The following is a 27,286-nucleotide window of genomic DNA, read 5'->3' on the forward strand; positions in this document are numbered from 1 at the left end:
TATTCGGGGCAGTTTGAGAGCTTTGACGTGTAATAAAATCCTGACCCGTTTTCCACCAAATTGCAATTATACAGCCTTGGCTTAATAATACATTGTCATCTGGAATTGGGTCAAAGCAAATCCACATAAGTTACATAACTTGAATTGGTTTATACAAAAGGAAGGGAATAGAATATCATAAACCCTTTAAATAAGGGATAACCGCAATACGAGGAATTTTTTAATGTCACTTGAAGCTAAATTTTAAAATGAACTTCCAGGTGTGATGTTTAAAGATGAAGCTGTTTCTTCTGATGGGAGGAGCTGCTTTCATACGTCTGGAGCTGTGCTGATAGGATCGCCCATAGCTGCTTTGCTGTGCTGTGGAGCAGTCGGTGGACACTGCAGGGTGAGTGGGGAGAGCTCTTCCTCCCAGCCGGATGCAAGCAAGTGATTTGCCAGACTGAGCAGACATAGCTGTGGTTTAAAGGCTGTCTGACACTGTTCATGAAATACAGCCAAGAATGCCAAAAATAGCTCCTTTATCAGTGCAACTTACCAGTGTGGAGGGTCATCCAAGCTGTTCTGTTTCCCTGGCAGAAAGTTCCCTCCATCACCACAAAGCAGCGATGCGTTTCAGGATGTCACTGACCGCACCGCAGTGCTTGGTGGGTCTCACTCTCCCCACACAACTGCACTTCCCCAGGTACTTCTGTGCTTCGTTCTGTGATCTCAGTCCTCCCAAGGGCCCACGGCAGCCCTGTGGAGTGTGGCTGTGCTGTCCTCCAGGGGCGCAGCCACCCCCAGCAGCTCATGGCTGTGCATGCAGGGAGGGATGTGGGCTGCAGGAGCTCACAGCGGTGCCATGCAGGGCCCTCTGCTGCATGTCATGGGCTGGGTGGCATTGAGTCTGAGGAACTGAACTGAGGATCTGCAGCAGTTAAACCAGATTAACTGGGAGGTTGAGTTCCTCTGTGTGCTTGAGGCCTTACAGAAATGACATTCATCATTATGGTTTGGATGAGGATTTTATAAACCCGTCTGCATTGTCCAGTGAGGGCCATGTGGCAGTGTTCCCACTGCAGCATCCTTGGTGAAACATCTCCTTTCTTCAGGGGGAATCCATGAGGCCTCATTTATCCTCTGCTCCATATAACCAGTGGGCAACTGGAAGAAGGGCTGTAGCAGAAGCATGAAAACTTTTCCCATGGTGGGTTGTTGTTACCAAAGATCTGCATTCCAAATGTCAAATTGGGGTCTTCCCTCATGTGGTGATCATTTAAAATCAACTTCTGACTTTTTGTGACTATGAAGTATTGTCAAGAGAATGGAAAAGAAACTTCCTCAGTTGTTTATGGAGTTGTTTATGGATTGAGAAGCTGTAAGTGTGTGTGCAGGTGAGGGATGGAGGGAGCGGGTTTGATTTTCCTTGTGCAGACACTGCATGCTGGGAGGCGCTTTGTGCCCAAAAATGAGGGACAAAATTGTATTTCTCCAGTTTAAGTAATGTATATTTTCATTATAACACTACAGACGTGAGTGCCTGTAAATGCTTACCATTCAAATCTATTTCCCAGGCACTCAGCACAGCCGGGCTGGCGGGCAGCCCTTTGGCTCTAGGCAGGGCAGCAGGCTGCGTGCTGGGACCCAAGAAGCTGTGTGATGTGCTGTGATCCCAGCAGGTCAGTCTCACCCCAGCAGCCACGGCTGTGTGGCCCAAACACGGAGCGCCCTGGGGACAAAGCAGGCGAGGAGAGGCGGCTGTGTGCAGCTGCATTTGTGTAGCAGCCTGAACCCATTGCAGGGGTCAAACGGAACTGCTGCGCACAAGGGGAAGGCAGAGGCTGCCTGGGTTGTGATGAGCTTATTTTTGTGGTTCAGTAACAGAACTGGCTTCTGAAGTACCAGAAGGGATTGTAGGGAAGGGAACTCGGTGTGGGGTAAGTTCTCAGTAAAGAGCCTAAAGAAATGAGAGGTGACGAAGGAGGGATTCTGGTCAGACAGCAGAGCTGGGTCCTGTTTGTCAGCAGTGCCCCGGCTCACTGAAGTGATCCGAGCAGCAGCCCGCAGCACAGCCGCCCGTGCTCAGCCCCTCTGGCTCGTGCACAGCAGCGCTGTGGGTCTGCGGGTCCCAGCGCTGTGCTTGGTGCCCTGCTGTTGCAGGGGATTCCTTCAGATGGGGCAGAGCTCCCCGGGGAGGAAATGCTCCTCGGCTTTTTAAAACCCCCTCAGTGCTAAATGCGTAATTCCTGAGAGAAGTCTAAGTGCAGCACAATCAGCTTTTTAGGACGTAAACGAAACAAACAACAACAGCGGCTTTTTGATATGCATATACGTTACGGTCTTAGCAGCGTGGTGCAAAAAAGGTGAAGTTGCACCGACTGTCACGAGGGGGAGTTGCAGCACAAGCTTCTATTCGTTGTCTTTGCTTCCAGGGCTTGCAGTCTGCATGCCTCGTGTGGGGAAGCTGCTTTTGTTCTTGCTGATGGGGTTTTCCTTGGTTCACTCTGCACATGGAATTAGTAATGGCCAAATATTAGTTGAGAAATATATTTCTGGTTGGAGGAACGTTTGGAATATTTTAATGCTTCTTCTAAGGCTTGTAAAACGTTTTTGAATTAATAAGCAATTTATTCAGGTAATTTTAAAACTGCATAGATTCCCCATCACAGATGATTCATTTAAACCGAAAAATGTGAACTACAGAAAAGATATGGAACAAAGATGCATCCTGTGTGCTCCCACAAGTAGATGAACAACAAATGGAGGCGGTTGTTTTCACAGCAGTATAGAATCCAGGCAGACATACGCACCAGTCACCCGGAAGAGAAGGGAGAGAATGCATATCTTGTGGCTAGCTGTCTTCAAAACACATCAGAATGCCAAAGCAGCTCCACCAGGAGGGCAGGGCCAAGCCCTGCACCAGAGTCACACAGGTTCAGCTCATGCTCAGAAATGTAGCTTTGCAGTGTAGAGCTCTTTGCTACTCATAAATGCTGCTTCCTTGCAGCTGGGTTGCAGCTGGTAAAGTCCTTGCTGACTTTAATATATTTTGCTTTCATTAGAAGTTGCTTTCTTCTTATCTTGAATTTTGCCCCTATCCAGCAGCAGCCACCTTGTGCAAACTTACTCTTCCCAGTTTTTAGGAAAAGGGAACCTCCATCTGTAGGAATATGAGCAAGATATTGATAGGGATTTCTGCTGGGGAAGGTGCAGTTTAGGGTGTGTGGCCTTAGGGCATAAATTCCTGGGTTGGCTGATACTGAATTGCATTGTGGTTTCCTAATACACGGGGAAATGGAGAATTGAAGCTTCCAAGGAAATGTTTTGTTTTATTCAGAAGAAGACATTGAAATCATCTTGCTCCATTTTTTATTCAGAGTTTGTGGTTAATTGGAATGACTAACTCAGGAAATGAATTATTTAAATTAGTTAAATGTAGTATTTTGGCAAGTTTTTCATGAAATATTAGTGAATATATACTTTCTCCTCGTGGCAGTTTGCCTTTTGCCATTGTGTTCCTTGTTGGGATGATCTCATGTTCTTTCAAAGGGGCCAATAAGGCCAAATCAGAATGTTTTCAGCCTGTGTACGAGTTTGCATAGCACATGAGCTGAAATCATCCAACGTTTGTTTCTGAATGCTGAATCAGTCTGCTAAGTTGTTTTCAATCAGGAAATTCAAACCTGCACCTAGAATCTGGGATTTGCATCACAGCTCAGCAATTCAGTTTGTTTTTATGGAGTCAGAACGAAGGAACGACCAAGAATGTCATTTAATGTTCAGCAGATTCCAACTCTGGGCACTGCTGTGGGATCACAGTGAAACCCCACTGCTTGAAACTAATGAGCATTTGCTGGGGCCTCCTGCCTGCTCTGCAGCAGTGGCTGCTGATGGCCGTGAGTCCCGCACAGTGGCACAGGGCTCCTTGCTGTGTCTGGGGCTTTGTGGCTCCCTTTGTTTTGCTGGCAGCACGGAGCAGGGCACTGCCTGCCCTCTGTTCATGGCCGGCTGTCTCCCCATCCCTCCCTCAGCTGCTTGCTTGCATGCAGCCGGATGGAGGAAGGTAGGATGGGAAGGGTTGTGAGCTTCGCGTGTTTTGTGGCAGCAGAAAATCCCGTGAGAAATGCAGCGTGGTAAAGCTGGAATTTTAACTCGGCCTTAGCAGCGTGGTCAAGAATGTTCAATTCAATGCAAATACAAGTGACGCATTAGATGCCTTTAAATTGGCGTTTACCTCATAATTTAACTTCATCTGTCACCTTAACAGCCACACCAGCAGGTTAAACTAACATATAAAGCTCAAAATGCATTCTCCAGAAAGCTGACATTTCCCAGTGATTGATGGCGCGTGCAGGGTTGGTTCTCCTTCCTGAGCAACCATTGGAGAGCTCTGTATGGGCTGTCGGAGACCTGAGGGGAAGCTCTGGGTGCTGAGCTGTACCTGGAGCTGTTTATTGCCCAGCATGTTGCTCAGCCCAGCCCCCAGGGCCATGCATGGCATTGGCCTCAGACCACATCCTGGCCCTGGCAGCCCAGTGCAGCTGCCCCTGGTAGCACTGAGTCCTGGCCCTGCTGAGCCACAGCAGTGCTGAGCCCAAGGTCTGCTTGCAGCACAGCCTGCCTGCTGCTGGGCCGCTGCTCGGCACTAGAAACCCAGCTGAGACAGCTTTTATAGCTTGTGTCAGGCAGATTTATTCTCAGCAATTATCCCTGGGCCGGTTGGAAAGGTATTTACCAGTCTCTCTGAAGCCATTGAAGAGAAACTGTACGAAGACAAACCCAAATCCTCTCCAGCCATTAATTTTAGAGGCCAGTGGGAAGCAAATCCAGAAGTGATGTTCCGCATGTAAATGTCTGCACTGACAATGCCACTTCTTCAAGCTGGAGCACCTCCAGCATTCCACCTTCCAGCTCTCCTATCAGGTATTGGCATTCAGCTGTGTGCCCCAGGGGTGCATTGAGCCCCAGGAAGGAGTGTGTGGAATTAAATATTTAAACGTTTAATAAATTGAATTTTTTAGGTCTCACCCAAATAAGCCAATGCTCTGTCTTGATGTTGATGACGTAGATGTGAGTGGAGGCAAGCCAGAGATTTTAAGGGAGCTCTCAAATGTTGAGATGGGTGCAACCCAGAAGAGCACACATCTCATGGACAGAGCTCCCACGCATACGGCTGCTCTGGGCCTGCAGATCTCACATCTGTTACGCTGCAGGTCACAAGGGAGAGGGGCAAAGTAATAAAACAAGTCAAGGTATGTGAAAGTGGTGGTGATTTATACAGGAAATCACCTGCGTTTGTTTTGTTTATTCAAGGAAAAAAAACCTCAAAAGAAGAAATGACAAGAAGATTTAGGGCCACTATTACAAAGCCATAAAGGTTTTATTACTTGGAGCACTGTTGGTGAAGATGAGTTGTGTCTCTCTGCTGCAGTGCAATGCAGTGTACCGTGCAGTTGTTTACACAAATCATGCAGGATTTGTACAACCTTAGGTGTGTCTTTGGCCACCTCTTGAGCGCTGCACGAAGCCTTTCTGGTGTTAGAAGTAAGGCTAACGAAAGCTTCACTTTGATGTTCTAGTGCTCAATAATCCACTGCTAGGTAAAGGGGCAAAGATGAGAATGTACTGTAAATTTATTAGTTGTGTAAAGAAAAAATATTGCCAGTTCTTGTTGCAATGTGGCCAAATTTTAATGAGGTGTTCTGGCTGTTACTTCTCAAACATCAGGCATTAAATCACCCGAACTGGGCAGAGGTGGCATAAGGAAATGCATCTGTTCTGAAGCGGGCTGTATTTGTTTTCCCCGTTGTATTCCTGGCCCTCCTTGAGGGGCTGTGCTGTAGAGAATGTCTGTGCGTGGTACAAAAGGGGAAGGGTTTGCCTCTTACCGAGGTGATGTGTGATTGCTTCTGGCTGTCTTTCCCCGTGCTCTGCCTGAGGGAGCAGCACTGAGGGGGGGAGCAGGGCAGAGGGCATTGCTCACAGCCCTGCAGAGCTGGGGAGGGAGCAGTGTGGTGGGATGCAGCGATGCTGCGTCACGGCTGCTTAACTGCACCCAGCACTGCTACAGGAGAACTGATTCCCTGCAGCACGTTGTGGCAATGTGTCCTCAGGCCTTGTGGACTGCTGGAAGGCCTCTATACAACCTTCAACCTGTTAAAGAGCCCCACAAACGCATTCCTTATAGCGCTGGCTCGATTCTTCTTGCCGTTTCTCCTGGGTTGGCCGCTGGCTGTGCTTGTCCATTCCTTTCCTGTGGCTGCTGTGCAGACAGAGCTCCCCTCTGTGCTGCGGGTGCCAGCAGCTCCCCAGCCCTTCCCAGCCCTCCTGTTGCTGCAGTTAAGCAGCTCAGCCATGGCAGGCTCACACGGTTCCTGTGTGTAACTGCAGGAACAGCCAAAAGATAGCGATCAGCAGAACAAGGCACTTTGTAACGTGAGGTGAGGTGCTCCCTGGCGCAGCTAGGGACTTCGTTCCTGCAAACCCTTGGCCAAAGCTTTGGCACAACAACAGCTGAATGGCTGGCCTGGGGCTCTCACTGCAGCCAGCAGCACTGCGGCTCTGCTGGGAACAAGCGGGTCTGTGATCTGCATGCATGACCTCCAGCCAGCACAGGGCTCCAGCAGCAGCCTCACATTTTTTCTCTTTCCTTTGGCAAAGCCCACGTGGATCTGCAGAAGAGAAATCAGTGCTGCTCTTGCCCTCGATATGGTTTTCTCTTCCGGAAGGACTTACAGCCTCACTGGCTTATTGGTTCCTCCTAATTTTGGCCCCAATTCACTTAGAGCACTGGAAGTATTTAGAATATGATAAAAGCATTCCTAGCGTGGAGCTGTGAATGGTACTGGAGTCAGGAAGTGCACCCAGAGGACTGCTCCAATGGGACACATCTGGTGGGTACCTCAGCTACAGCACTTCTCAACCCACCACTATCAATCACACAGCTCCAGCGATGTGCAGTGAGGATTTTATTCTTCCTGCACAAGCACAGAGGAAAACAAACTATAATATAATGTGAAACGCAAATCAAGTTGAACAAATTGGTTTTTCTTGCATATTTTACTTCAGCTAGGAAAGGAGAAGATGCTTATTTGCCACCAGTAATTCTCTTGAGCTTTTCCTTAAGCGCTGTGTACTCTCCTGCTTTCGTACACTTCAGAACTGGCACCCGGCGTTGACTGGCTGTTGGGCTGAGATCTACTGTAGAAAATCATGTCTGCAGCTCATTCCTCCCTTCCAAACGGAAGATGTGAATGTTTAAAATCATGTCCATGTTGTCATGCTACATTTTTCTGTGCTTACAACTTTCATATCCTTAACCTCACGCTTTAGATTTGCGGAGAAGACTTACTGTGCTTTCAGCTAAATTAGGGTAGTAGTTATCAAAACCATTGCAAAGAGCAATGACACTCTGTCCTTGCTTAAGGCAACAAAGCCTGGAAAGATCCCAATCTGTGAAGGTCAGATTGTCTTGTTAGGGATACATGGCTCCTGGTAGAAATTATTTCCATTAGATCAGATGTATATATATAATTAGCAGAACCAAAAACAGATAGCATTTTTACGGGAACAGCTTAGCAGCCAATGAAGTTATTGCATCAGAGTTTTTTGTATTTAATAAAACATGACACAGGGAATGGAATCATATTTCTTTTTACAACAAATTGGCTTGTATCCCAAAATGTCCGTTGTTCTGCTGCAGAGCTTGGCTAGGAGCGTAGCCTAACTCACTTTTTATTCTGTCTCAAAATGACACGAGACAGCAAATGGTGCATTGTGCCATGAAATGTTATAATTGTAGGAGTATACCCACCTTGGGCAAGCAGAGAAGTGTGGGGAAGGGTGAGTGTTTTTCCAGGAGAGCTGTCCTGCAGGAGATTGGAGGCAGTGGGACCTTCTGGGATCTTCAGTACCTGAAAGCTCAGTGCTTGGGAAATGTGCTGTTTTAGTGCTGATATTAATGCAGCGTTTGCTTAAACTCTAGAAACCAGTGGAAGGCTTTTGTTGATCCTCTGTGGGGCTCGTGGAGATTTTCCTGTGCACTACCCACAGGGCCAGGGTGCCTCAAGCCAGCAAATGCCCACTGGAAACCCTAGAAAGCAGCAGCTCCCTAAAGGTCTGCTGGTTTTAAGGTGATGCCAAAGCTGATGGAAAAATGCAGTCTGCAGAGACAGGTGTGGGACTGGTGGGACTGGGAGGACAGTGAAGCTCTATGTTTGTTGGATCTGCAGAGCTGGAAGCAGTGCCTCAGAAAGCACAAGTTGTGAGCCTAAGGGATGGGGAGCGTGGAGTGGCTGAGGAGCAGCTTGGTCAGGGTATCCAGTGCAGCAGCTGGTGAAGAAGTCCAAGTCCTCAGGTGGCATGGCTTGGCTTCAGTTGTTCTGCACTCGCCATCTTAGAATTCATGCCAAACTCAGAGGACCAAAAAATGAGAACTGTTTATAGTAAGCAACAAAACCAATCTATACAAAGCTAAATTCATCACTGATGTAAAACAACTGTCTTCAGTGAAGTTTTGCCAGAATTGAATGCTGCTCTGTCACTGTGTGTGTTACATCGTTTCTAAGATACTGATCACCGCAATACAAATAATTGTATTTAAAATGTTCCACCGCTATCCATTTTTTTTTGTTCATCCCAAGTGAAAATATTTCATAGATGTATGCAAGTCACACGCAGCCTGGGGGCCACGGTTTCCATTTTTGCATCTAGGACAAAAATGTATTTTTTCCTGAAAAAAATCAGACCTTGAATTATGTCTCCTCTGGGTGTTCTGAAGGCTGTGTCTCCAGCTGTTCTGTAGACATAACGCTGGCTGTGCACCCTCAGCCTTCTGCTCTGCCTCTGTGGCCGTGGGATCAGGGGGTGGGCAGCGATGTGTCCGTGCCCAATGACGGCAGTTCTGGGCATCTTGGTGTTAGACACGTGGGTTAGGATCCCGCTCTGGGACACGTCTGACCATGCTGACCTGAAGAGTCCCTGTTTTATCCACCTTGGGATCTAGGTGCAAACTTTGGTTTAATTCCCTTTCTGTAGGCTGCCTGAAACAGGAGCTCCAAGGGAGCTGTGATCTTCACAGCCACTGCAAAAGAAAAAATAACTGAAGCCGGGAGGTAACGGGAATTGAATTTTTATGTATTTAATTAACAAGCACACAAGTAAGGGATAATCTTTTTTAGAAGACACGCACGCTGTGTTTCTGAGCCCTCCTTCATCTTCCCAGGGAACATGATGAACCCCTCTGAGTTCTGCAAGTGTCCAGATTAGATGCCCTGTGCACCTGCTCTGTGGAATGGCTTTGGAACAAACTGGGTTCTTTTCCCCTTCAGGAGCACTCAGGAAGCATCCCAGTTTCATTGCTATCTGGCACAGCTCTGGAATGGGATGATGTACCAAGCTGCTACAAGTCTGATAAATGTCCCCCCCTGCCTGAAGAAAGGCTTTGGGGCTTCCTGTAGGTGTGTGATGCACCATGCAGGCTCTGTTGGCTGTGCTGTATGTTTTTGGTTCTCCCAGCTCACAATGAGTAGTTCTTATTGCTCAGAAAATGTAGCTGGGGTCACCCCAAGTGGTTGTTGTGTGGAGCTCTCCTTATGTGGTGGGTGGGAAAGCTGATGATGTGCACTTTACCCTTTTGACAGAGATCTGGCACTCATCTCCATGTTTTCGTCTTCTGAATTAGAGAGTGCAGAGTGCAATAATTTTTGATTAACCTCTTTGTTCTTTCTTTAGGATAAAACCATTCCTGCCTTGGAATTGTTGCCTGTTACCTATAGAAGGAATGAAAGCCCGTGTCTGTATGTTATGACCTTTTGGAGTGAATACACTAAGTATGTGTGCACATATGGCACAAATTTATCATGCAGTATTTCCTAGCCGTTAAGAGACCATAAAGCTGTCCATGCCCCCATCTCTCTCTCTCTCTCTTTCCAAATAAGGACCCTTCTATGTTCAGCTTTCTTTGAAAACAGGTGTGTGATTGCAGGAACGGGACGAGGTGAGCTTCAATCCCTTGAACTCCTGCCTTTCTAAACAATTGCAAACATACAGCCAAAAACTGGCAGCAGTGAGCAAAGCAGCTGCGGCGCATTCCAAATATTGCTCTATTTAAAGCATCCCGGCGCTCACGGGAATAACTGCAGAGGCAAACCTTAAACCTTGTCAATAAAGCCAGCAGAGGGAGGAATGGCAGAGCCAGGTAAGGTGTGTGATTAGAAGTCAGCGTGGCTGTGTATTCTTAAAAGTCATAAACGTGAACAGCATGAGGTGAGAATGCTCAGCTCTTCGTGTAGAACTAATTGTTGTTCAGTCACACTGTGCAAATTTCTTTCTAGTAAGAAAGCCCAAGATTTCTTAGTTCTGTTAGCAGCGGTGAGTTTAAAGTAGCTCCAGTTCTTCCTGCCTCTGAATTCTACCCGTTTTATTTTCTTTTGTTTTTGCAGTTGTGATTTTAAGTTGATGAATGTAATTAAACTGAACCATGGAAATTGAGTTACGTTTGACAGTAATTTAGATCTATTGCATAGCTGCAGTCTGAGCACAATGCTAGGTGAACACAAAGCAATTTAGATTTTAACTCTGCAAAGCCCAAAGGCAGAATAAAATGAGATTTTAATAATGCACTGTTTGCTGTGAGCACAATTCCACTGAAGATGAGAAAAGGCAGTTTATAAAAATGCATTTTGTATTCACTGTCACTCTCTGTTTGGCTCACCAAAGAAGTTTGCACGGTGACAGAGCTGTGTGCTTATCTACAGTGTCAGCCATGCACAGTTACTCAGCAATGCTTTTACTTGTAAGAGGAACTTATCCACCTTCCTAGGTATACCAGTAGCTCTTAAAGCCCTGTGCCTCTTGTCTATGGCACAGTTACCACTGGTATCTAAAAGGACAGTGAAATGCTGCTGAGCTTGGGTACAACTGGGAACTAAATGCCATTTCTTAATCCTTCTTTTCATTGGTGTTCATGGAAATTACACTGATATTCCACTGTGAATGAGTACGGATGCATGTGTAGCACTGGTAGAATCTTTATGTCTGTGCTTAAGAAAAGAAAAAAAGTGATGCAGCCATAGGTGAGAGACAGAGCCAGGCTGGAGCCAACCAGAGCCTGGGGCAGCAATGGGAGCCTGGCACTGTGAGACTGGGCATCACTGGGGCATGGGTTGGCACGGCCGGGAGACCCAGACAGAAAGATTGGCTGCTGGGCTTGTGTGACTTTCAAGTCTGAAGCTGGCAAAAGCCATCAGCACAAAGCCTGTCTGTGTTCAATCTGCTTTAAACTGGGTTTTAGAGCACCACGCTCTATTGGTAGCATGCGTGGAATTCAGAAAAACTGGTTTGTTGGAGCTGGCAGCCAGGATGCAGGCAAGTGGCGTCGGATGTGGAGAGGTGGTGGGACACCTGTCTGCTCCACCTAACGCATGGTGCAACCCTGGGACAGCCAGGCACCCTGTGCCACCAGGCACGGACCGTGCTTCCTGTGTCCAGTGCCAGCAGTTGAAGGATGGTGCAGGAGATGTGTGCTCCTTCCTTCCCAGATTTCTGCTGACCAGCTGTTGACATTGCTGTGGCACATCAGCATCCCATCATGGACAATTCTGGGGCTCCTGATCTGTGAAGGCACAGTACTCTGTGCACTATTTGTTGCATGCAGAGAAGCTCTGCAGAAATACAGAAGTGCTGTGTTTGCCACTCTGACCTGCCCCTCTCTTATTTTGAGATAAATTCATGTCTGAAATAGAGAAAAATTACTGCAGTGGAGGAAAAAGAAAGTAATTCATAGCTAGAATGCCAGCTTATGTACACAGGTCACAGTAAGATTCCTTTATTCTTGCTGCCACCCAGATTCGTCCTTTTGCTTTCAGTGGGCTCTAGCCCAGCAGCTGGGCTTGATTTCCTGTTTAGAAGCAATGCTCATGGTTGCTTTTCAACAGCCCACGTTTCCCTCAGTATCCTGCTCTCATTTGCATTCATTATAACAGCAATTATGATGTATCCTCACATCTCAGGATTGCAGCTGATTACCTGCAGGGGTCAGTAAAGATTTCTTTCCATTACCTAGGAGTGCTGCTCCCCTGCTGCTGTCCCACTGCCCCTCACCGGAGCTCAGCCTGAGCACTGAGCACTGGGCAGTGCAGATGCTGTCTTTGCAGCTGTGGGTGTGCCCAGCTCTGCTCCACGGGGAGAGTGATGTGTGCTTGTCAGATTGAGGCTCGGGATATTTTCCCAAAGATTGGAACCCTGCAGTCTGTCACCTTCTTCTGTGGCCTTGCAAAAGGAGTTTGCCACCTTCTGAGTGATGCCTTGCACACAGGTTACCCTGGATGTCTCATGCAGCCTAGCACCCAGCCTTGTGCACGAGCTGTGCTCGGTGCTTCAGCATCCCCTGCTCGTGGCATAAAGTAGTCTTCACAAAGCTGCTTTACTCTCACTTGGAGTATCTGTCCCGTGACATGCAGGGGATCAGAGCAGATGATCTCATAGTCATCTCTGCTCTTAAGCAATGAAACACAAGTACTCTTAATGGCTCCTGTGAAACTCTATCGCTCAGAGCCAGCTGCTTGCTGCCCATGACAAATGGTGGCCCAGCATTCCTGCTGACCTGTCAGCGCTGGCTTGCTCCTCCTACCTTTCTGCATTTCAAGTGGATCTCACATAACAAAACACCATATCCAGCAGATATATTGGCAGCGGGCAGAGCTCTATCAAAATTCTTCCATGTGCCCCAGTAGGGTCCAGACCTTTATGTGTAACAGGATCTTTAGGAGAATGAAAGAGCAATGATTCCCAACAGAAGGACCTTTCTTACACAGAGTCAAACACTCTTTACAGGAAACAAGCAAGGATTCCCCTATGGCAAAAGGACACTCTATTGCATAGCAAGTGTGTATCCTTGTGCTGCATGGTTGCTGTTTATGTGCCTCATGTTTTAATGGCAGCACGCGCAGATTTTCTACCCATGTGCTCTTTCCCACTTGGTAGATGTACCATGGAATACCATGGCTGTGTTGGTGGGGTTTTTTAAGAGCAATATGGAAAGCCTTAAATTATTCAGCATCCCTCCAAAGTCTCTCTACTGGATGTCAAATGTGCAGGTGTTGTGGAGAGTTTTACATTATTTATTAATCCTTCAAAAACCCAGGAGCCTTTTAACTGCAGAATGTTGTACTTTTGCATTCTGCAATATGCTGGTAACTAATGCAGTTTCTGAGGTTGATGTGCTGCTTAATGGCAAGCTTCTGCTATTTGCTACAAACTGCGAGGAGGGTCTTTGAAACTCTGTTGCTGCCCAGGCTCACGTTTATAAGGGCTGTTCCTGCTTTCTGTGTGCTTCCCGGAGAACCACCACCTCAATTTGCCTCCAAGCTATTTATTAGCCTATTTTAGTTCTTAGTGGATGGAACAGGCAAGACGTCAGATTTCTGTGGCCCAACTAAGGCAGATAGTTTATGTGTTATTTTCTTTCTTTAAGCCAAGGGAAACCCTTGCAGTGAATACCCTGTCTCACTGCAGGACAGGAGAGAGAAGAGGGCAAAGCCAGCACTGCACACACAGTGCTGAGATGGGTGCCTGAGGCACAGCCCTGGGCAAACACCCCGCTCACTCAGCACCCCCTCATTGTGCCTCCAGGCACATTAATCTTAAATTAAACAGGTACAATATTATATATATATGTAGTATATATGTAAATAAGTATATAATTATATATTTATAGTATATATATATAATTGCAGTATTTTTAATTTGCTGTCGTCAAGCTCATGAGACTTCTGGAAGGTGCTATACAGGTACGTTCAGGCTACTGAACCTGAGTCTGCTCTCCATCCAGTCCAGATGTTCTCCTGATGACCTGTGGAGGCCAAGGACAGAACAGTGCTTCTGTCTCTGCTCTCTGCTCCTTTTGGAAGTGTTAAGCCTTGCACCTATCTGATTGCAGAGACCAGAGCGTGGAAATGGCTTTGGGTTTTGCTATGTATATGTACCTGCCAAGACATGGTGACTCCATGCCAAAAATAGCCATTGTAGATGTGGCCCAAACTCACGTATCTTTCTTGTTTTGAGATAACAACAGCTTTGTTGTGTTTAGGGCAGTGAGCTCACAGTCAATGTAACGTGTGCCCTCTCATTCCTCTTTCAGCACAGCTCCCCCTTTCACGCCTTGTGGTACCCATCCTGCTCGCAGTTGGCTGGATAGTGGGCTGTGCACTGATGGTTTATATCGTCTTCTCCTGACAGAAGTAAGTGACTTGCACTGAACCAAATGCCATCCACGTCTTCTTTGGGGTGCATCAGTGCCTTTTCCAACATCATTTTCTTTATCTTACAGGACAGAAGAATTTACAGTGATACTGATCGGAACAACCTGAAAGTTAAATTGGAGTGTCTAACAACTAAAATATGTTTAATTATTTTTAATATCAACACTGTAGATATCATATACACTCTTTTTATCTACAAGCCTTGTGAGCTTATTCTTCCTTTCATGAGCAGATAAACAGCACATCTCTTCCCCTGAGCAGCCTGTTGTAGAGTTAGGGGTTGAAAGGACCCCTGGAGCTCCCCCCATCACAGAGTTTCCCTGCAGCAGGTTATGCAGGAAAGCCCCCAGGGGGATTCTGAATATCTCCAGAGGAGATTCCAGCACATATGAGCATCCTGTGCCAGTGTTCTGTAACCTTCACAGCAAAGAATCACACAAAATTACAGAATGGCCCGGGTTGGAAGGGACCTCAAAGATCATGAATCTCCACCCCTCCCCCCCACCACACGCAGGGCCACCAACCTCCACATTTCACAGCAGCCCAGGCTGCCCAGGGCCCCATCCAACTGGCCTTGAGCACCTGCAGGGACGGACGGGGCATCACAGCCTCTCTGGGCAGCTGTTCCAGCACCTCACCGCTCTCATAGCAGGAACTTCCCCTGACACCCAACCTCAATCTGCCCTCCCTCAGCTTCAAACCATTTCCCCTTGTCCTGCTGTTATCAATCCTTTCCAAGAGTTGATTCCCCTCCTGTTTGCAGGCTCCCTTTAGGTACTGCAGGCTGCCATGAGGTCACCCTGCAGCCTTCTCTTCTCCAGGCTGAACAAGCCCAGCTCCCTCAGCCTGTCTTCATAGTGCAGGTGCTCAGCCCCCTGCTCATTTTGTGGCCCAAAAAGCCATTCCCCACCTGCAGCCAGTTTATTTAGCAGGCACTGCTGAGAACACAGTGCTGACACAGCCAGGTGCCCCTGGCAGCTTTTTTGGGTGCCTATCAACACTTGGCACCGAGCGCTTCAAATTGAAACGTACAGAGCTAAAGTATAAACAGTCTAATTCAGCTTCAGCTGATTTTTGAGAGCGGAAAGATCTGCCTTGGAAAGACACAACTACTCCCACACTCATCCCAGTGGATCCTTAGCTCGCTCCCAGCTTCTTTGCTGCATTTTTTCCTACAGATTAAACTATGAGATAATGAGCTGCAACCGCTGCTCTCAGCGATGGGGGAGCGAAACAGAACCGCGTTCCTGAGTTGGCCGCAGGAAGGGAAAGAAGCTCCTGCCAGGCTCGGAGGGTCATAAAAAGCGGGCGATTCCAGGGAAGCAATGCGTTCCACAGAGCGCTTGAAGCGCACTGAGCACAGCGCAGAGCAACCATCCTCAGCGCAGCAACTCCTCGCCTCTGCCGGGCAATGGTGGCGCCACCACGGGGAACCTTCTGGAAGGGGGCGGGGCTGGGAACCTTCTGGAAGGGGGCGGGGCCGCAGGCAGCGAGGTGCGGGCTGTGCCCAGGTGCGGGGATGGCGGTGCTCCGCGTGGGCTGGGAGCCGCCTCTGGGATGGGGCTGAGCCCAGTACGGGTCAGTCGGGGCTTCGCTGGAGCTCAGCCTGCAGCGCGGACGCAGGTAGGAGCTGTGGGACGCAACGCTGGTTTTATGTCTGCTGAACGCGGCTGGCTGCCGCCTCGTGCTGTGCTTTACAGCTGTGGGTGTTTGGCTGCAAGTGGCTGTGCGTGTGTGGAAATGAGGCTGTGCTGCAGGTCCGGCCGCGTGTGCCTGGATCCCTCATCACGGCCAGAAGCACGTGGGTAATGATGTCTGTGTGTTAAAACCCTGATTTGACACGGAGCTGCAGAGAAGGTTGGCTGCTGTGTGAAAACACCTGAGTTTCTTTTTTGTGCAAACCGGGTTTGTGCTGAGAGCAGCTGCTCTGTGCGAGGCCGTGCTTCGCTGCTGGGTGGCGTCAGTGCTGGCCGTGCCCCAGGGCAATGCAGGTCGGCTCAGAGGGACAAACGGTAGGGTATGTTTATGCTTCGAGCTTATTGATTTAATGATCAAACGGCAGCTCCCAGGCTCCCTACCTTCCTGTGGTCGGGAGCAGCAGGAGGAGGTGATGTTGGGATGAGGTCACCTACTGGAAAGCAGGTGGGGGGGAGTGCTGGGCAGCCAGAAGCAGGCTGGTTCATTGATCCCGGCCCCAAAAGTTGTCCTCGATGGAGTAGGAAGTGTTGTAACAGGTGGAGTCATCGTGGTGGGCCTGTAGCGTTCTGTGGCTGCGTCTGGTTGAGGATGCATTGCAGGATTGTTCACTCAGAGGAGCTGCAGCTGGAATCCTCCCTGTCACAGCTCTTCCCCAGCAGTCGTGCTCTCTGCCATCAGTTTTCTCTGGGTTACTATGGCTCGTCATGCTGATTAATGACTTTGCTGCACTTCATCACCTCCTAGCTGGGCTGCAGGCACGCAGCACACGTGGGCAGGCGGCCCAGTCCTTCAGAAACTGCAGCTAGTGTGGGATGTCTCAATACCAGCAGGGCATCTGTCTTCTGGTCCTGCACTGGTTTCTCTTAAAATACAAACTCGTGTTGCCTGTGTCAGTTCTGATGTTCAGCTGATCTAACTGATGTTCTGATGCTCTAACTACAGCAGTGTCAGGATATCTAAAATATGCTGATTGCAGAGTGTAACTGGCAAGCTGGGTTGTGAAGTGCCATGCAGCGACCCCAAAGGTACCCTGTTGTGAAGGATGGCCTTTCCCGTGGCCTGCCTCTACTCTGGGCTGCATTCTGACTTCTGAGATCCTCGCCAAATTGTACAGTTTTTTTTGCGTATGCTATACTTATTTCTTTGGTCTTGTCTTCTGTATCCAACATGAATATATAGCAATGCTTGTATGTAATAAAACAAAGTGGGTGCTGTATTGTGTATCTGCTGTGCAGTGACAAGAACAAATACTGAGTTGGCTCTCATTCAGTACTGTACTGGTGTATCATCATTGAGACACAAGACCTGGAGTAGATGTGGGGAATTTGGGAGGAAATGGATCCGAATCTTTTTGATAGTCTTAAAACTTGATCAGTAAATCCCTGCGTAAGGAAGGAAGGCTTAAAGAAGAGAAATGGTTTACGTAATGTGCATCCTCACAAAGTGCTCTTTGTGTTTTCTGTTGTGCCATCAGTTCAGTGTGTGATGCTACGTGAGTGTCTGCGTGGTTGGTGCAGGACGCCCTGAATGGTGGTGTTGTCACCAGGTCAGTGCGAAGCAGCAGCTGGGAGTGAAAATTCACAGCTGTGAATATTGTCATGAGGAGTTTTGTCCCAGATGTCTGCTTGATGGATTCTGTTACGTTCACCTGCCTTTGCATGGTACCTGTGAAGGCTGTAAGGGGTCTGCAGCGTGGGGAGGGCAGTGCAATTGTTCCATTGCTGAATATAGGAAACATTTCCCTTTTCTGAGGTAATGATGTTTGGTGTGGCACAGTAAGCATTTCTCATCGCACAGCTGAGTGCCAGAGACAGTGGGCAATACAACGCCCAGCTGAATGTACGTGAGGGAGGGAACAGATTCCTGCCAGGGCACAAATCCAGCTTTCAAACCATTACTGAGCCCCAGAGTTTGGGCTGAAATCATCAGGACTTGTTTCTATTAAAGGATGGTTTTACAGATCTTTCTTCTGTGTTGAGTCACTGCTGTAGCTTCTCCCCATGGTGGGTTGTGGTGTCCTGGTGTGCAATGAGAGAGGAGCAGCCCGAGGTAAAGCAGGCTAAGAAGGACAGAGAGGCACGTGGGATCTGAATAATTTCGGGGAAAATCTGCTTGGTATCAGAACTCAGGATATATATTTTTATTATTATAATTGCCACCTTGTTTTCTGTACCAAATGCTTTCTGTTCTATGAAACACGGCTTCAGCTGTGGGAAGTTGTTATATTTCATGGAGTAACTTCAAATTCTGCCATGCTCACACTGCGACTGACAACATGTGCACAGCTGTGGTTCTTCTGGAGGAGAATTTACTCCAATATCTACTGACAAAACAGTATTTTTAAAAACTTGCTTTAGGTTAGCGGGATGATTTGAACCTCAGCAGATGACTTCTGAGGTGCTTGGTTTTAATCTCCTTCCATGGATATGACCACTGCAGATTTCCATTTAGCTGGAATCTTAAATTTTCATAGAGCTCAATTTTGTCTTTCTGGAAGACACTTGGTTTGGTTTTAAGTAAGTGACCACACCTCACGTCTCTAGGTGAGCTTAAGGTAACTTGCTCTTTGCCAACCACGCTATGAGTGCCTCTTTGCCTTTCCTTTAAAGTAAATAGCTTGCATCTAAATTTGTTCATTGTAAAGTCACTGTCAGCATCTGCCGCTCAGGAGTGTTGGTGTTGGTGAGGCCAGGAGCTGCCCAGGCAGCTTTCTTAGGTGGCGCAGCCAAAGCAGTGAGCGTTGCAGAGAGGGGAGGACTTCAGCAGCACGGTGCTTCCATCAGTGGTGCCACATTGATTGCTTCTCTGTCTTTCCGCACAAAATGTGGTGGTTTCCTGAACAAGGAAATCCTAGAAAGAAGCAGTGCAGTTGCCTACAACTTCTGCTCCTGATGTAAAATCTGTTAGGGTGCTTACGCAGACCTGGAGAAGCAGCAAAATAGGAATGCAGCATTGAGTGGCATGTTTTTCGGGCTTTGTTGTTCTCGAGGCCTTTGGTGGATGCTTCCTGTGGCATACCTATAAATATTTCCCTGACATTAATGCTATGAAAAGGAAAAGCCTCACTGGTGCTAATTAGTTTGCAAGCTGTGATAAAAGGTGTGTTGTGACTTTTCACTGCTTGCTTAATGTCAGATATGTTGCATCTCAATTACTAGTTTCTCTTATGGAATACTCGATTTTCACTTCTGCATGAGTGTGAAAATCCTAAGTGTTACAGGTTAAAGTTTGGTTTTTAAAATAGGTCCTGTGCATGATGTTTCTCTATTGGATGCTACACGTGGCCTTGCTTCTCTCAGCAAGTGTGCCCAGTGGCTTTTGGTGAGTTCTGTGGAAGACAAGGCTGCTCGAGCACAGGACAGGCCTAGCGCCAGCAGCGATGGGGTGCAGGGCTGTGCTGCAGAGCGTGCCTGCTTTTGTGTCCTCTTGGTCCCAGTGTGTGTCTGTGTCCCAGTGGGGCTCTTTCAGCACTCACGCTCCCCTGATCCAGCAGCTTTGGCCGGGAGCAGAGCCAACCTCTGTTCATTTTCCCACCTGCTCCAGAGGGGAGGAAGGAAATGAGCAGCCTCCTTTGCTGCAGGTTTGGTCCTGTGCTTAGTGAAGTGAGGAGGGTGCTGGTCTGGGAAACGCGTGGCTTTGGTTTGGGGGCATGTGTAAATATGGCTTTTACTAACGAGAGTACTTTGGTTCCTACTGTGTCTCATTCCTTTTTCTTTAAACCTCATAAAAATTCCGACACCAAATCCTGCAGTGTCTGTAGGTTGGTTCCCAGATCTCCACTCACTTGCTGGCATGGTGTCATGTAACGGAGGCAGGATGCATGTGAGCACTTGGTAGCCAACAACAGCTAGGGAACTTTGCCTGTTTCTGCTTATATGCCTTAGGGGTGGTTTGTATTTCACACTTCTCTCCAAACTCCCAGCTCAGTATGCAGATGGGCAGCGCGCTTCTCTTCTGCTGCGCTTCCTGTAAAGAACACGCACTGCGTTTGGTTTATAATTTCAGTTTATTATCAAAATGTTTTTATCAGATGACAAACTCAAAAAGCTAAAAGGAACATAGGTTTTCAAATATACCTATTGTAGCAGTCATCTGAGGTATCTGCCACTTATTTCTGGAAATCTGTTTGCTTTGGTATACAAAGCAGTTCCTTTACAATCTGCATGATGATGTTCAGTACCTATCATTGCAGATTTAAAGCCCATTACCTTCTCATTTAAAGCTCTGTTATGGTAAGCAGCTGTGCAGCTTTCCTGGTGTGAGGACTGACATCCGTTAGAGCGTGTACCAATTATGTGCAGGACAGAAACCCTCACTGCTGAGATGGTCAGTCTGAAAGCTGTGCATGACAGTACACTTATTGGTGTTCTCCACTGCACATCTGTTTTGGAGGCTGTATCTTACTGTCTGATTCCACTCATTACTCTAATTGGCCAGTTCTATGCAGATGACGATAAAATATATTACAATAGTTTAAGTCAAAAGTGTAACTCAGATTTAAATACAAAAACTGTGATTTATACATTGCTAGAAACTTTTAAAAAGGCCAACATTAGAGAAAGCAAGAAAAAGCATAGAAAATTGTGGAGGGTCTTTGATCACAGTCTTAGAGATTATGCGTTCAAAAATTAATAAATTACTGCAATTTCAGTAAATAAACTGTTGTAAATGTGAGTTGAAATAATACACGATGGAATAATTAGCGAGAGGTTATTTAACGACACATCTTTGGACTCCCTTTGTATAAATGGCTTCAAGTAGAAATGAAAGCATTTGGTAGAACGGATTTATCCTAACAGCAGAGGGTACAAATTCTGACTCAGGATGCAAACTGCTGCCTCGTGATCACGTTACGATCAGCAGTACCGTGGGTTACTTAATACTTCCTTTGCTCGATCAGAAATATGCGTTCATCATCCAGTGGGAGATGATGCGTTGTACTTTGACATTTAACATCATGATCAGAAAGCCATGGCGGGGTGGGGAGCAGGGTTAGCTGTGAGTGCAGTGCTGCTGTGCATCCTGCAGGGCTGGCTGAGGAGCAGCGGCAGCCAGAGCTGGGCGCTGCCTGGCTGTTAGCCTGCACTGGAGAAATGGATTGTTTTGGTGCGATTGCTTCCTGCTTGCCTGTTTCCTAAGGATTAAGGGAACTTGTGTAGCGTTTTTCTGTCCATTTTCTTCCCTCTGCCTGTTGTCAAAATTAGTCCATAATTTCTGTTTTTCTGGAAAGCTTCTTGAGCTGCAGAGCGTGCAGCTCCATCACCAAACCCGGCATTTTTTAGCAGGATCCATGTAGCTTTTTGTGGTGCATGAAAAGGCTTCAGAAAACTCCGGAGAGTTTTGCAATGATCCTATGACCCTTTAAAACAAAACAAGAACATCGTGGCATTTTTAATTCCCTTTCTTTAGTAAAGAAAAAAGCCCAAAGCAACCCAAACAGAAAGATCCACATTTCTTAACCTTTTTCTCCCATCACATTTTGCCTATCCTTAGTTCTCGCTGGCATTTTTTCCACAGCTCTACTTTGCTGACGAGTTTCCTGGCATCAGGAGAATGAGGCCCTGAGCTGGAGGAATGGCTCTCCCTTCTCAGGGAATGTTCATTTGCATCTGTACTCCAATCAGATGGAAACGAAGAGGATACTGTTCCTCTGGGCGTTCTCCACAAATGTTACAGTGAAGGAGTTTCTTGGAATAAAGACTCAAACAAACAAGAGCTCTCCAGTGAGTATGAGGAAATTCCAGCTAGGGCAGTTTTTGCATGTATAATTGTGAACATGTGTGAGTGTAACTGCAAGGAGCCACTTGTTGCTTCAGGAGTGGAAGGAGTTCAGTACCTACATGGGGCAGCAGCTTCAGCTCTGAACGTCAGACGTGGGCACCAACACACGTGGATGTGGGCCTGCGGCTGAACTCAGGCAAGGTGTTTAAATGATGCAGCAGTGCTTCACTGATCTATGGACTGAACTGCTGAAACGCGATTTTGCCAGAAGCAGAGCAATAGGTATTTTGGGTGTAAATGTAAACTCTGTTTACATTTGTTATTAACAAACAACACAACGATGAGCTGAGAATTCTGCTTCCTTCTCTAATATTCCCAGAAAGGTGAAGATCTGGTATCTAGCACCAGCAGTGTTTTAACACTGCATATTAATGCTCGGATACCAGCTCTGTTTCGCTGCCTTTAAGGATTTGATCTCAGCCATCTTTCTGGTTACTTCTTGTATTCGTATACAAACAGTTCTACCTGTCCAGTACTTGGAACTCTTGACCCAAAAGCTAAAGTTCTTCTAGGCAAATAGCAGTTTTTATGAAGCACTCTGTTCTGCCTGTAGGAGACACAGCCTGCAGTGAGGTGTTTGAAAGAACAAAAGATAATCCAACCAAACTCCATCAAGCTGAGTGCACTGGGAGCCCTCGTGTGGTTTTAATAGTGTCACACTGCAGTCATCTTGTGGGTATGTTTTGTGTACTGAAATGCTTTCCTTTCCAGAGCTCTTCTGTGGGCCTCATCCTGCAAACTACCTCACCTTCTGAAAACATCAGTATGGTTCCTCGTTGGTATTTGTGTAACTGGATATCCAGTTTATGGCCTTTCCTACTGATTGAAAAACAGCACAATACAGAATGTGACGTGCTCAAAATATGCGCACATTGGATTGTGTGAAGATGCTGAACTGGTGGATTTTGGGGGACTTGTGATTCATACAAATGAGGCATGGGAGGAAGGGGCAGAGCACAGCCTCATGAGACCGAATTCAGCTGAGCACAGGACTTTGCACAAATGGCCTCTGTGAGAGATGTTCAGGAAGTACAGAAACCACCCACAGAGAAATGCCAGTCAAGCAGCAGCTGAAGGAACAGTCGCTACTTTCACCAAATATTAGAGTACGTGGGACAAACAAGATAGCTCTGTGGTGGAAAGCCACTGAAGGAGAGATACTGAAATGAATGCTCCGAATTGTATCAGGAGAGATATCAGCCTTTGTGTGTGTGTGAGGCTTGGAGATGACAGTTTTTCAAAGCTATGAGATACACTGTGGTGTCCGCATTACTGCAGCATCTCACCATTACTACATCATCTCACCACACTGGACCAGATCTGTTAGACCCAAAGCACTGTTATACCACTCATGAGCAGGTTGCTCTGGCCTAAAATGAACAGGCAGCCCCTAAGATTTCAACTCTGAACAGACATTTTTCTGTATGCCTCTGCTGATTCAAGCCCACCTTTTCTTGGTAAGGCTAACCAGAGATACAGGACAGAAAATACAGGCTTGTGTGTTGCGCCAACACGCACAGGCTTGTTTCTGTTTGAAGATAAGTAACCTTCCAGCTAGAACTCTCTTCTGTTACCCTTGTAACAGTGGTGTTGTGTACCAGCAGGCACAGTGGAGCCTGCTTGGGGCTGCAGCACTGCAAGCAGTGCCGCTCACACAGCATTGAGGACACCAGTCCACCCTGCTGGAGGAGAACGTTTTTCTGGCTCTGGGTAGGAAAGGAGTTCCTCTCTCTCATCACCTTTAGGCAAACAAAGGCTACTGACAGAAGGCCGTCCCTCATGTTGGTGTTTCTATCAGCAAAGCTGTGCTGGGGCTGGGGGGCAGTCTGCCTCCCTCAGCCATTAGCACCCTGCTGTCTTTGTGAATGCTTAAATACCTACCCTGCTATATAGGACTTCTTAAATTCAGCAGCTGAAAGCTATGTTATATTAAGGAATTACACTGAAGATTGGTGCACATGCTGACCTGAATTTTCCTGGGCTGTGAACGTCAGTTTTGATGGAGTTCACAGCATATTCTGGTCTGTATGTTCCACACCATACCTACATGTAACAAGGAAAAGCATCTGTTAGCAATGAGATTGTCCAGGAAGAAACCTGCTGTCATTTCACGATGAAGTACTTGGAGATTAAATTTCATATTGAAATGTAGTAAAACTATGTATTGTTATTTTTAAAGTGTGTTCTTTTTCTCAAACAAAGGCATTTAAGCACAAGAAGCTGCCCACCAGGTCTATCTCTAGATGAATTCATTTATGTGGGTAAGATGAACCTTACCTAAGACTTTACTTTCACTATCTTGTAGAGAACGCTGCTCAGCTTATCAGCTCTGACAGCTCTTAGTAGAACTAAGAAGTCAGCCTACTCTTCCCGACCTGCTGTTAAACTGTAACAGAGTGATTTTCGCAGCCTTCCATCAAGCATGTGAAATACCTGTGCAAAGTTCAGAAAAAACAGCTGCTGATGGTTCATGTCCAGGCCAGGGAGAAGTTTTTCTTTGCCATTCTTTTTCACGAAGTTCTTATAGGCCTGCAAAATGAATTGTGCAGAAATGTTACAGCTTCCAATTTATACAGTCTACGTAAAGTGATGACAAGGAGGAACATCGTGGATTCTTTGGCACAATTTATCACAAACTACCTTGGCCATCTATCTTGCTACGTGCTGCTTTTCAGCACAAAAAGACAGGACCATTCCTTTGTACTGCAGCACAAATGGCCCGACTGTATCAGTACAGGTTTTGCAATGAATGGACCTTACAGTAGAGTTGTACACCAGGTTTACTGCCTCACTGACATTGGATTAAGTAGTAAGAGGAAAAGGCTTAAAGAAAAAAACTTTCTGTGACAAAAAAAGAGAAGATTAATGGAGTAACAGGCACATCCAGATCACTAGGTCTTTGTGTAACCGTGCTTCCTTTTTATAGAGGAAGAAATTAAGGGTGCAGATGAGTGAGATGTTCTGAAATACCTAGCTATGAGAATTAGTGCTACACTTCATCAAGCTTTATGATAATTTATGCATTAAATTCCATTGGATGGTTACATATTTTCCTAGGCAATCCTTTCATGGGGTTAATTAATGAATAACAGAGTGTGCTCTGTAAAAGAAATGGCTGTGAGATTCTCTTCTATTGACTCAGGCGTTGGTGCAGTGAGGCATCAGCAAGCTCTGTGCTAAAGCAGCCTCCACGCTGTCAGCGCTCAGAGCTTCTGTATGAGGCTTTATCTGCAGCAGCTCTGTCTCCTGCAGGTTATATGGGTCAGGCATTACTGTCAGTTACCCTCAGTTTGTACCTGCATGGTAAAGGTGGATGTGGGAAGGCACGGTGCTGTGCTGCTTTCCAAAGCACCGCCCCAAACAGAGCAGAGCGGGCGCAGCTCACCTGAGTCCCAGCGTGGGACCCCCGGCACGTGGGGCTGTGGCTCAGTGACTGGGCTGCCTACCCCAGCCCACCTCTGCCACTGTGATCCCTGGGCAATCCGAGACATGATCCAAGGATTTGTTTCCTCCTGCACTCACTCGTCTTTCTCTCCTAGCCTTGTTTTTTCTTGTCCCTAATGAGATGTGTGGCACAAAGTTTCAGCAGCTGCAAAACTGTTGTAACAGCACACGTGCTGTCTTGCTGTTTTTTTTTTTCCCTCTCAAATATTTATCAAATACGCGTATGTCATACAATGCAGAGTTCCAGGATCCAATTTTACTAGCATAACATTGATTCTGCAGAGAGAAAAAATCAGTTTTGTCAATTATTTAATGTTGCGTTATAAAAAGTTGATTTCTACAAGTAAACCTCTTGGTTTGGTTTGGTTTTTTAAACAAATGGCAAAAGGCTTTAAAACCTTTCCGTAGTAAGAATGACTGCTTTCATGTTTCTTATAAAGGCCATGTGTCAAAGTGTGTTGTTTGTTTACCTCCACTTAAAGAAAGATGTTGGCAGATTGGAGGAATATTCTGACCAAAGGCAGTGCCAGGCTGCCAGAGGAGTGAAGTCAATCACTGAAGTTAGCTAAAGAAAGTGCAGGCAGCAGGTCTACTAAAAGGCTCCAGAAATTTTGGTCATTCACAAGCTGACCAAGATTCAACAGTGCCACGGTAACACAAAAAAGGCAAATGTTGTACTGGGCTGTATGAACAGGAGCATCTTATATAAGCCACAAGAAAGAATCCTTATACTCTACTTGGCATTGGCCAGGTCTGTGCTGGAGCACGCTGTACTGTTTTGAGCACTGTGCTCAAAGAAAGACGTAGAGCAACTGGAGGGAGTCCAGAGGAAAACAGCAAGAATGAGCAGAGGTCTAGCAAACATGACCTATGAGGAAAGATTGAAAGAATTGGGTTTGTTTAGTCTAAAGAAGAGAAGTCTGTGCTTTACGTAACAGTCTTCAAATATGTAAAAGGTGGCTGAAAAGGAAGGAATAGATTGTTCTTTGTTTCCATCTTGATAGCGAGGTTGTGATAGCATTCAAACTACAGCAAGGATGTGGTGGATCTTCTCTTACAGAGTGTTTGAGTGGTTGGCTGTGCCTGCGAGGGTGGGGGTGGACTGGATGGCCTCTCAAGATTCCTTCTGGTTTATTCTTATTTATGTATTTATTTTACTGCTTCTGATACTGTCATAACTAGGGAAATCCAACTGGGGTTTTTTTGGTAACACTGCTGATTTTTTTATTTTTTCTGTCTATGCCCGTTCCTTTCAGAAAGAGAATGCGCTGTCGTTGTGTTGCTTTTTTCATGTGTAAGTATTCAGGTAACTGAAGATCAGAGTGACCTATTACTACCTACTGACTCCTCTTTTAGACTCAAGTCATTTTTAATCTCTCATTCATGATAGTATTTGCCCTCAAACATTCCTGTTTCTATTGCTGGGAGTGTTGCTGACAGCCTTGCTTGCAGGAGTGGTGTGACTTGGCCTGAGCATTCCAGCAGGCACTTTGTTGAGCAGTGACAGCAGTGGTGTTTTGCAGTGATGGGTATTTTGCTACAGAACAGGGTGCTCAGGGAAGGAGACAAAGCATTGTGTTACGATGGCCTGCACTGTCAGATTTGTAAGCAACATGGAAAAGGCCTGGAGAAGCTGACTTGGTTCTCATCTCTCAACCTGTCACAAAGAAAAGACCTTGTTTTACTTTCAGTCTCTGAGATGGCAAATCCGAAGAAGTAGATCTCTGTTTCAGGAAGAGAATGAAAGGAAAACCAGAAAGCAGACAAGCTCCCCATGGAAGGCTTAGGACAGGGCATCCAGATATCACTGACATCTCTGGATACCTGCCCACGGGATGCTGTGGGAGACAAGATTCTGAACAGTGTACGTAGTGAATAGAGTTCATGCAGGCAGAGATTTAAAACAACAACAAAAACTGCCTGTGTTTGGTGATAGAGTTGAGAAGAAAATCATTCTGTTCCTCCTTACTGGTACAGAAAAGCTGGTGAAGACAGGTAGCCAGAGCTGCTCAGTATCATCAGTTCAGTTTGGTGATTGTTCAGATGTGGCCTGAGACCAGTTAATGGGATGAAAGAAATAGAGCAGTTGTCAATGGTTTTAAATGGTGCTTTGATGACAG

At 46.6% G+C, this 27,286-nt stretch overlaps 2 protein-coding genes across 5 annotated transcripts in view; one reads left to right on the plus strand and one right to left on the minus strand.

Moving 5' to 3' along the window:
* Positions 1-9,997: 9,997 nt before the first annotated feature.
* Positions 9,998-14,442, plus strand: STRIT1 (small transmembrane regulator of ion transport 1). The gene is made up of 3 exons (XM_052686521.1): positions 9,998-10,180; positions 14,123-14,222; positions 14,312-14,442. The coding sequence occupies exons 1-2, from the start codon at positions 10,168-10,170 to the stop codon at positions 14,215-14,217; spliced, it is 108 nt and encodes a 35-aa protein (XP_052542481.1). The 5' UTR covers positions 9,998-10,167; the 3' UTR covers positions 14,218-14,222; positions 14,312-14,442.
* A 5,486-nt stretch (positions 14,443-19,928) lies between these two features.
* MME (membrane metalloendopeptidase) overlaps positions 19,929-27,286 on the minus strand; it is a 38,496-nt gene continuing 31,138 nt past the window's right edge. For all 4 annotated transcript variants that reach the window (XM_052685726.1, XM_052685727.1, XM_052685725.1 and 1 more), the window contains exons 21-23: positions 24,156-24,251; positions 23,689-23,765; positions 19,929-21,300 (exon numbers count right to left, since the gene is read on the minus strand). In XM_052685726.1, the coding sequence (XP_052541686.1) occupies positions 21,201-21,300; positions 23,689-23,765; positions 24,156-24,251 (273 nt within the window). In that variant the 3' untranslated portion in view covers positions 19,929-21,200. The remainder of the gene's footprint in view (positions 21,301-23,688; positions 23,766-24,155; positions 24,252-27,286) is intronic.

Source organism: Tympanuchus pallidicinctus, unplaced genomic scaffold (assembly GCF_026119805.1).
Source record: "Tympanuchus pallidicinctus isolate F22 unplaced genomic scaffold, pur_lepc_1.0 scaffold22, whole genome shotgun sequence".
In the NCBI taxonomy this organism is placed as follows: domain Eukaryota; kingdom Metazoa; phylum Chordata; class Aves; order Galliformes; family Phasianidae; genus Tympanuchus; species Tympanuchus pallidicinctus.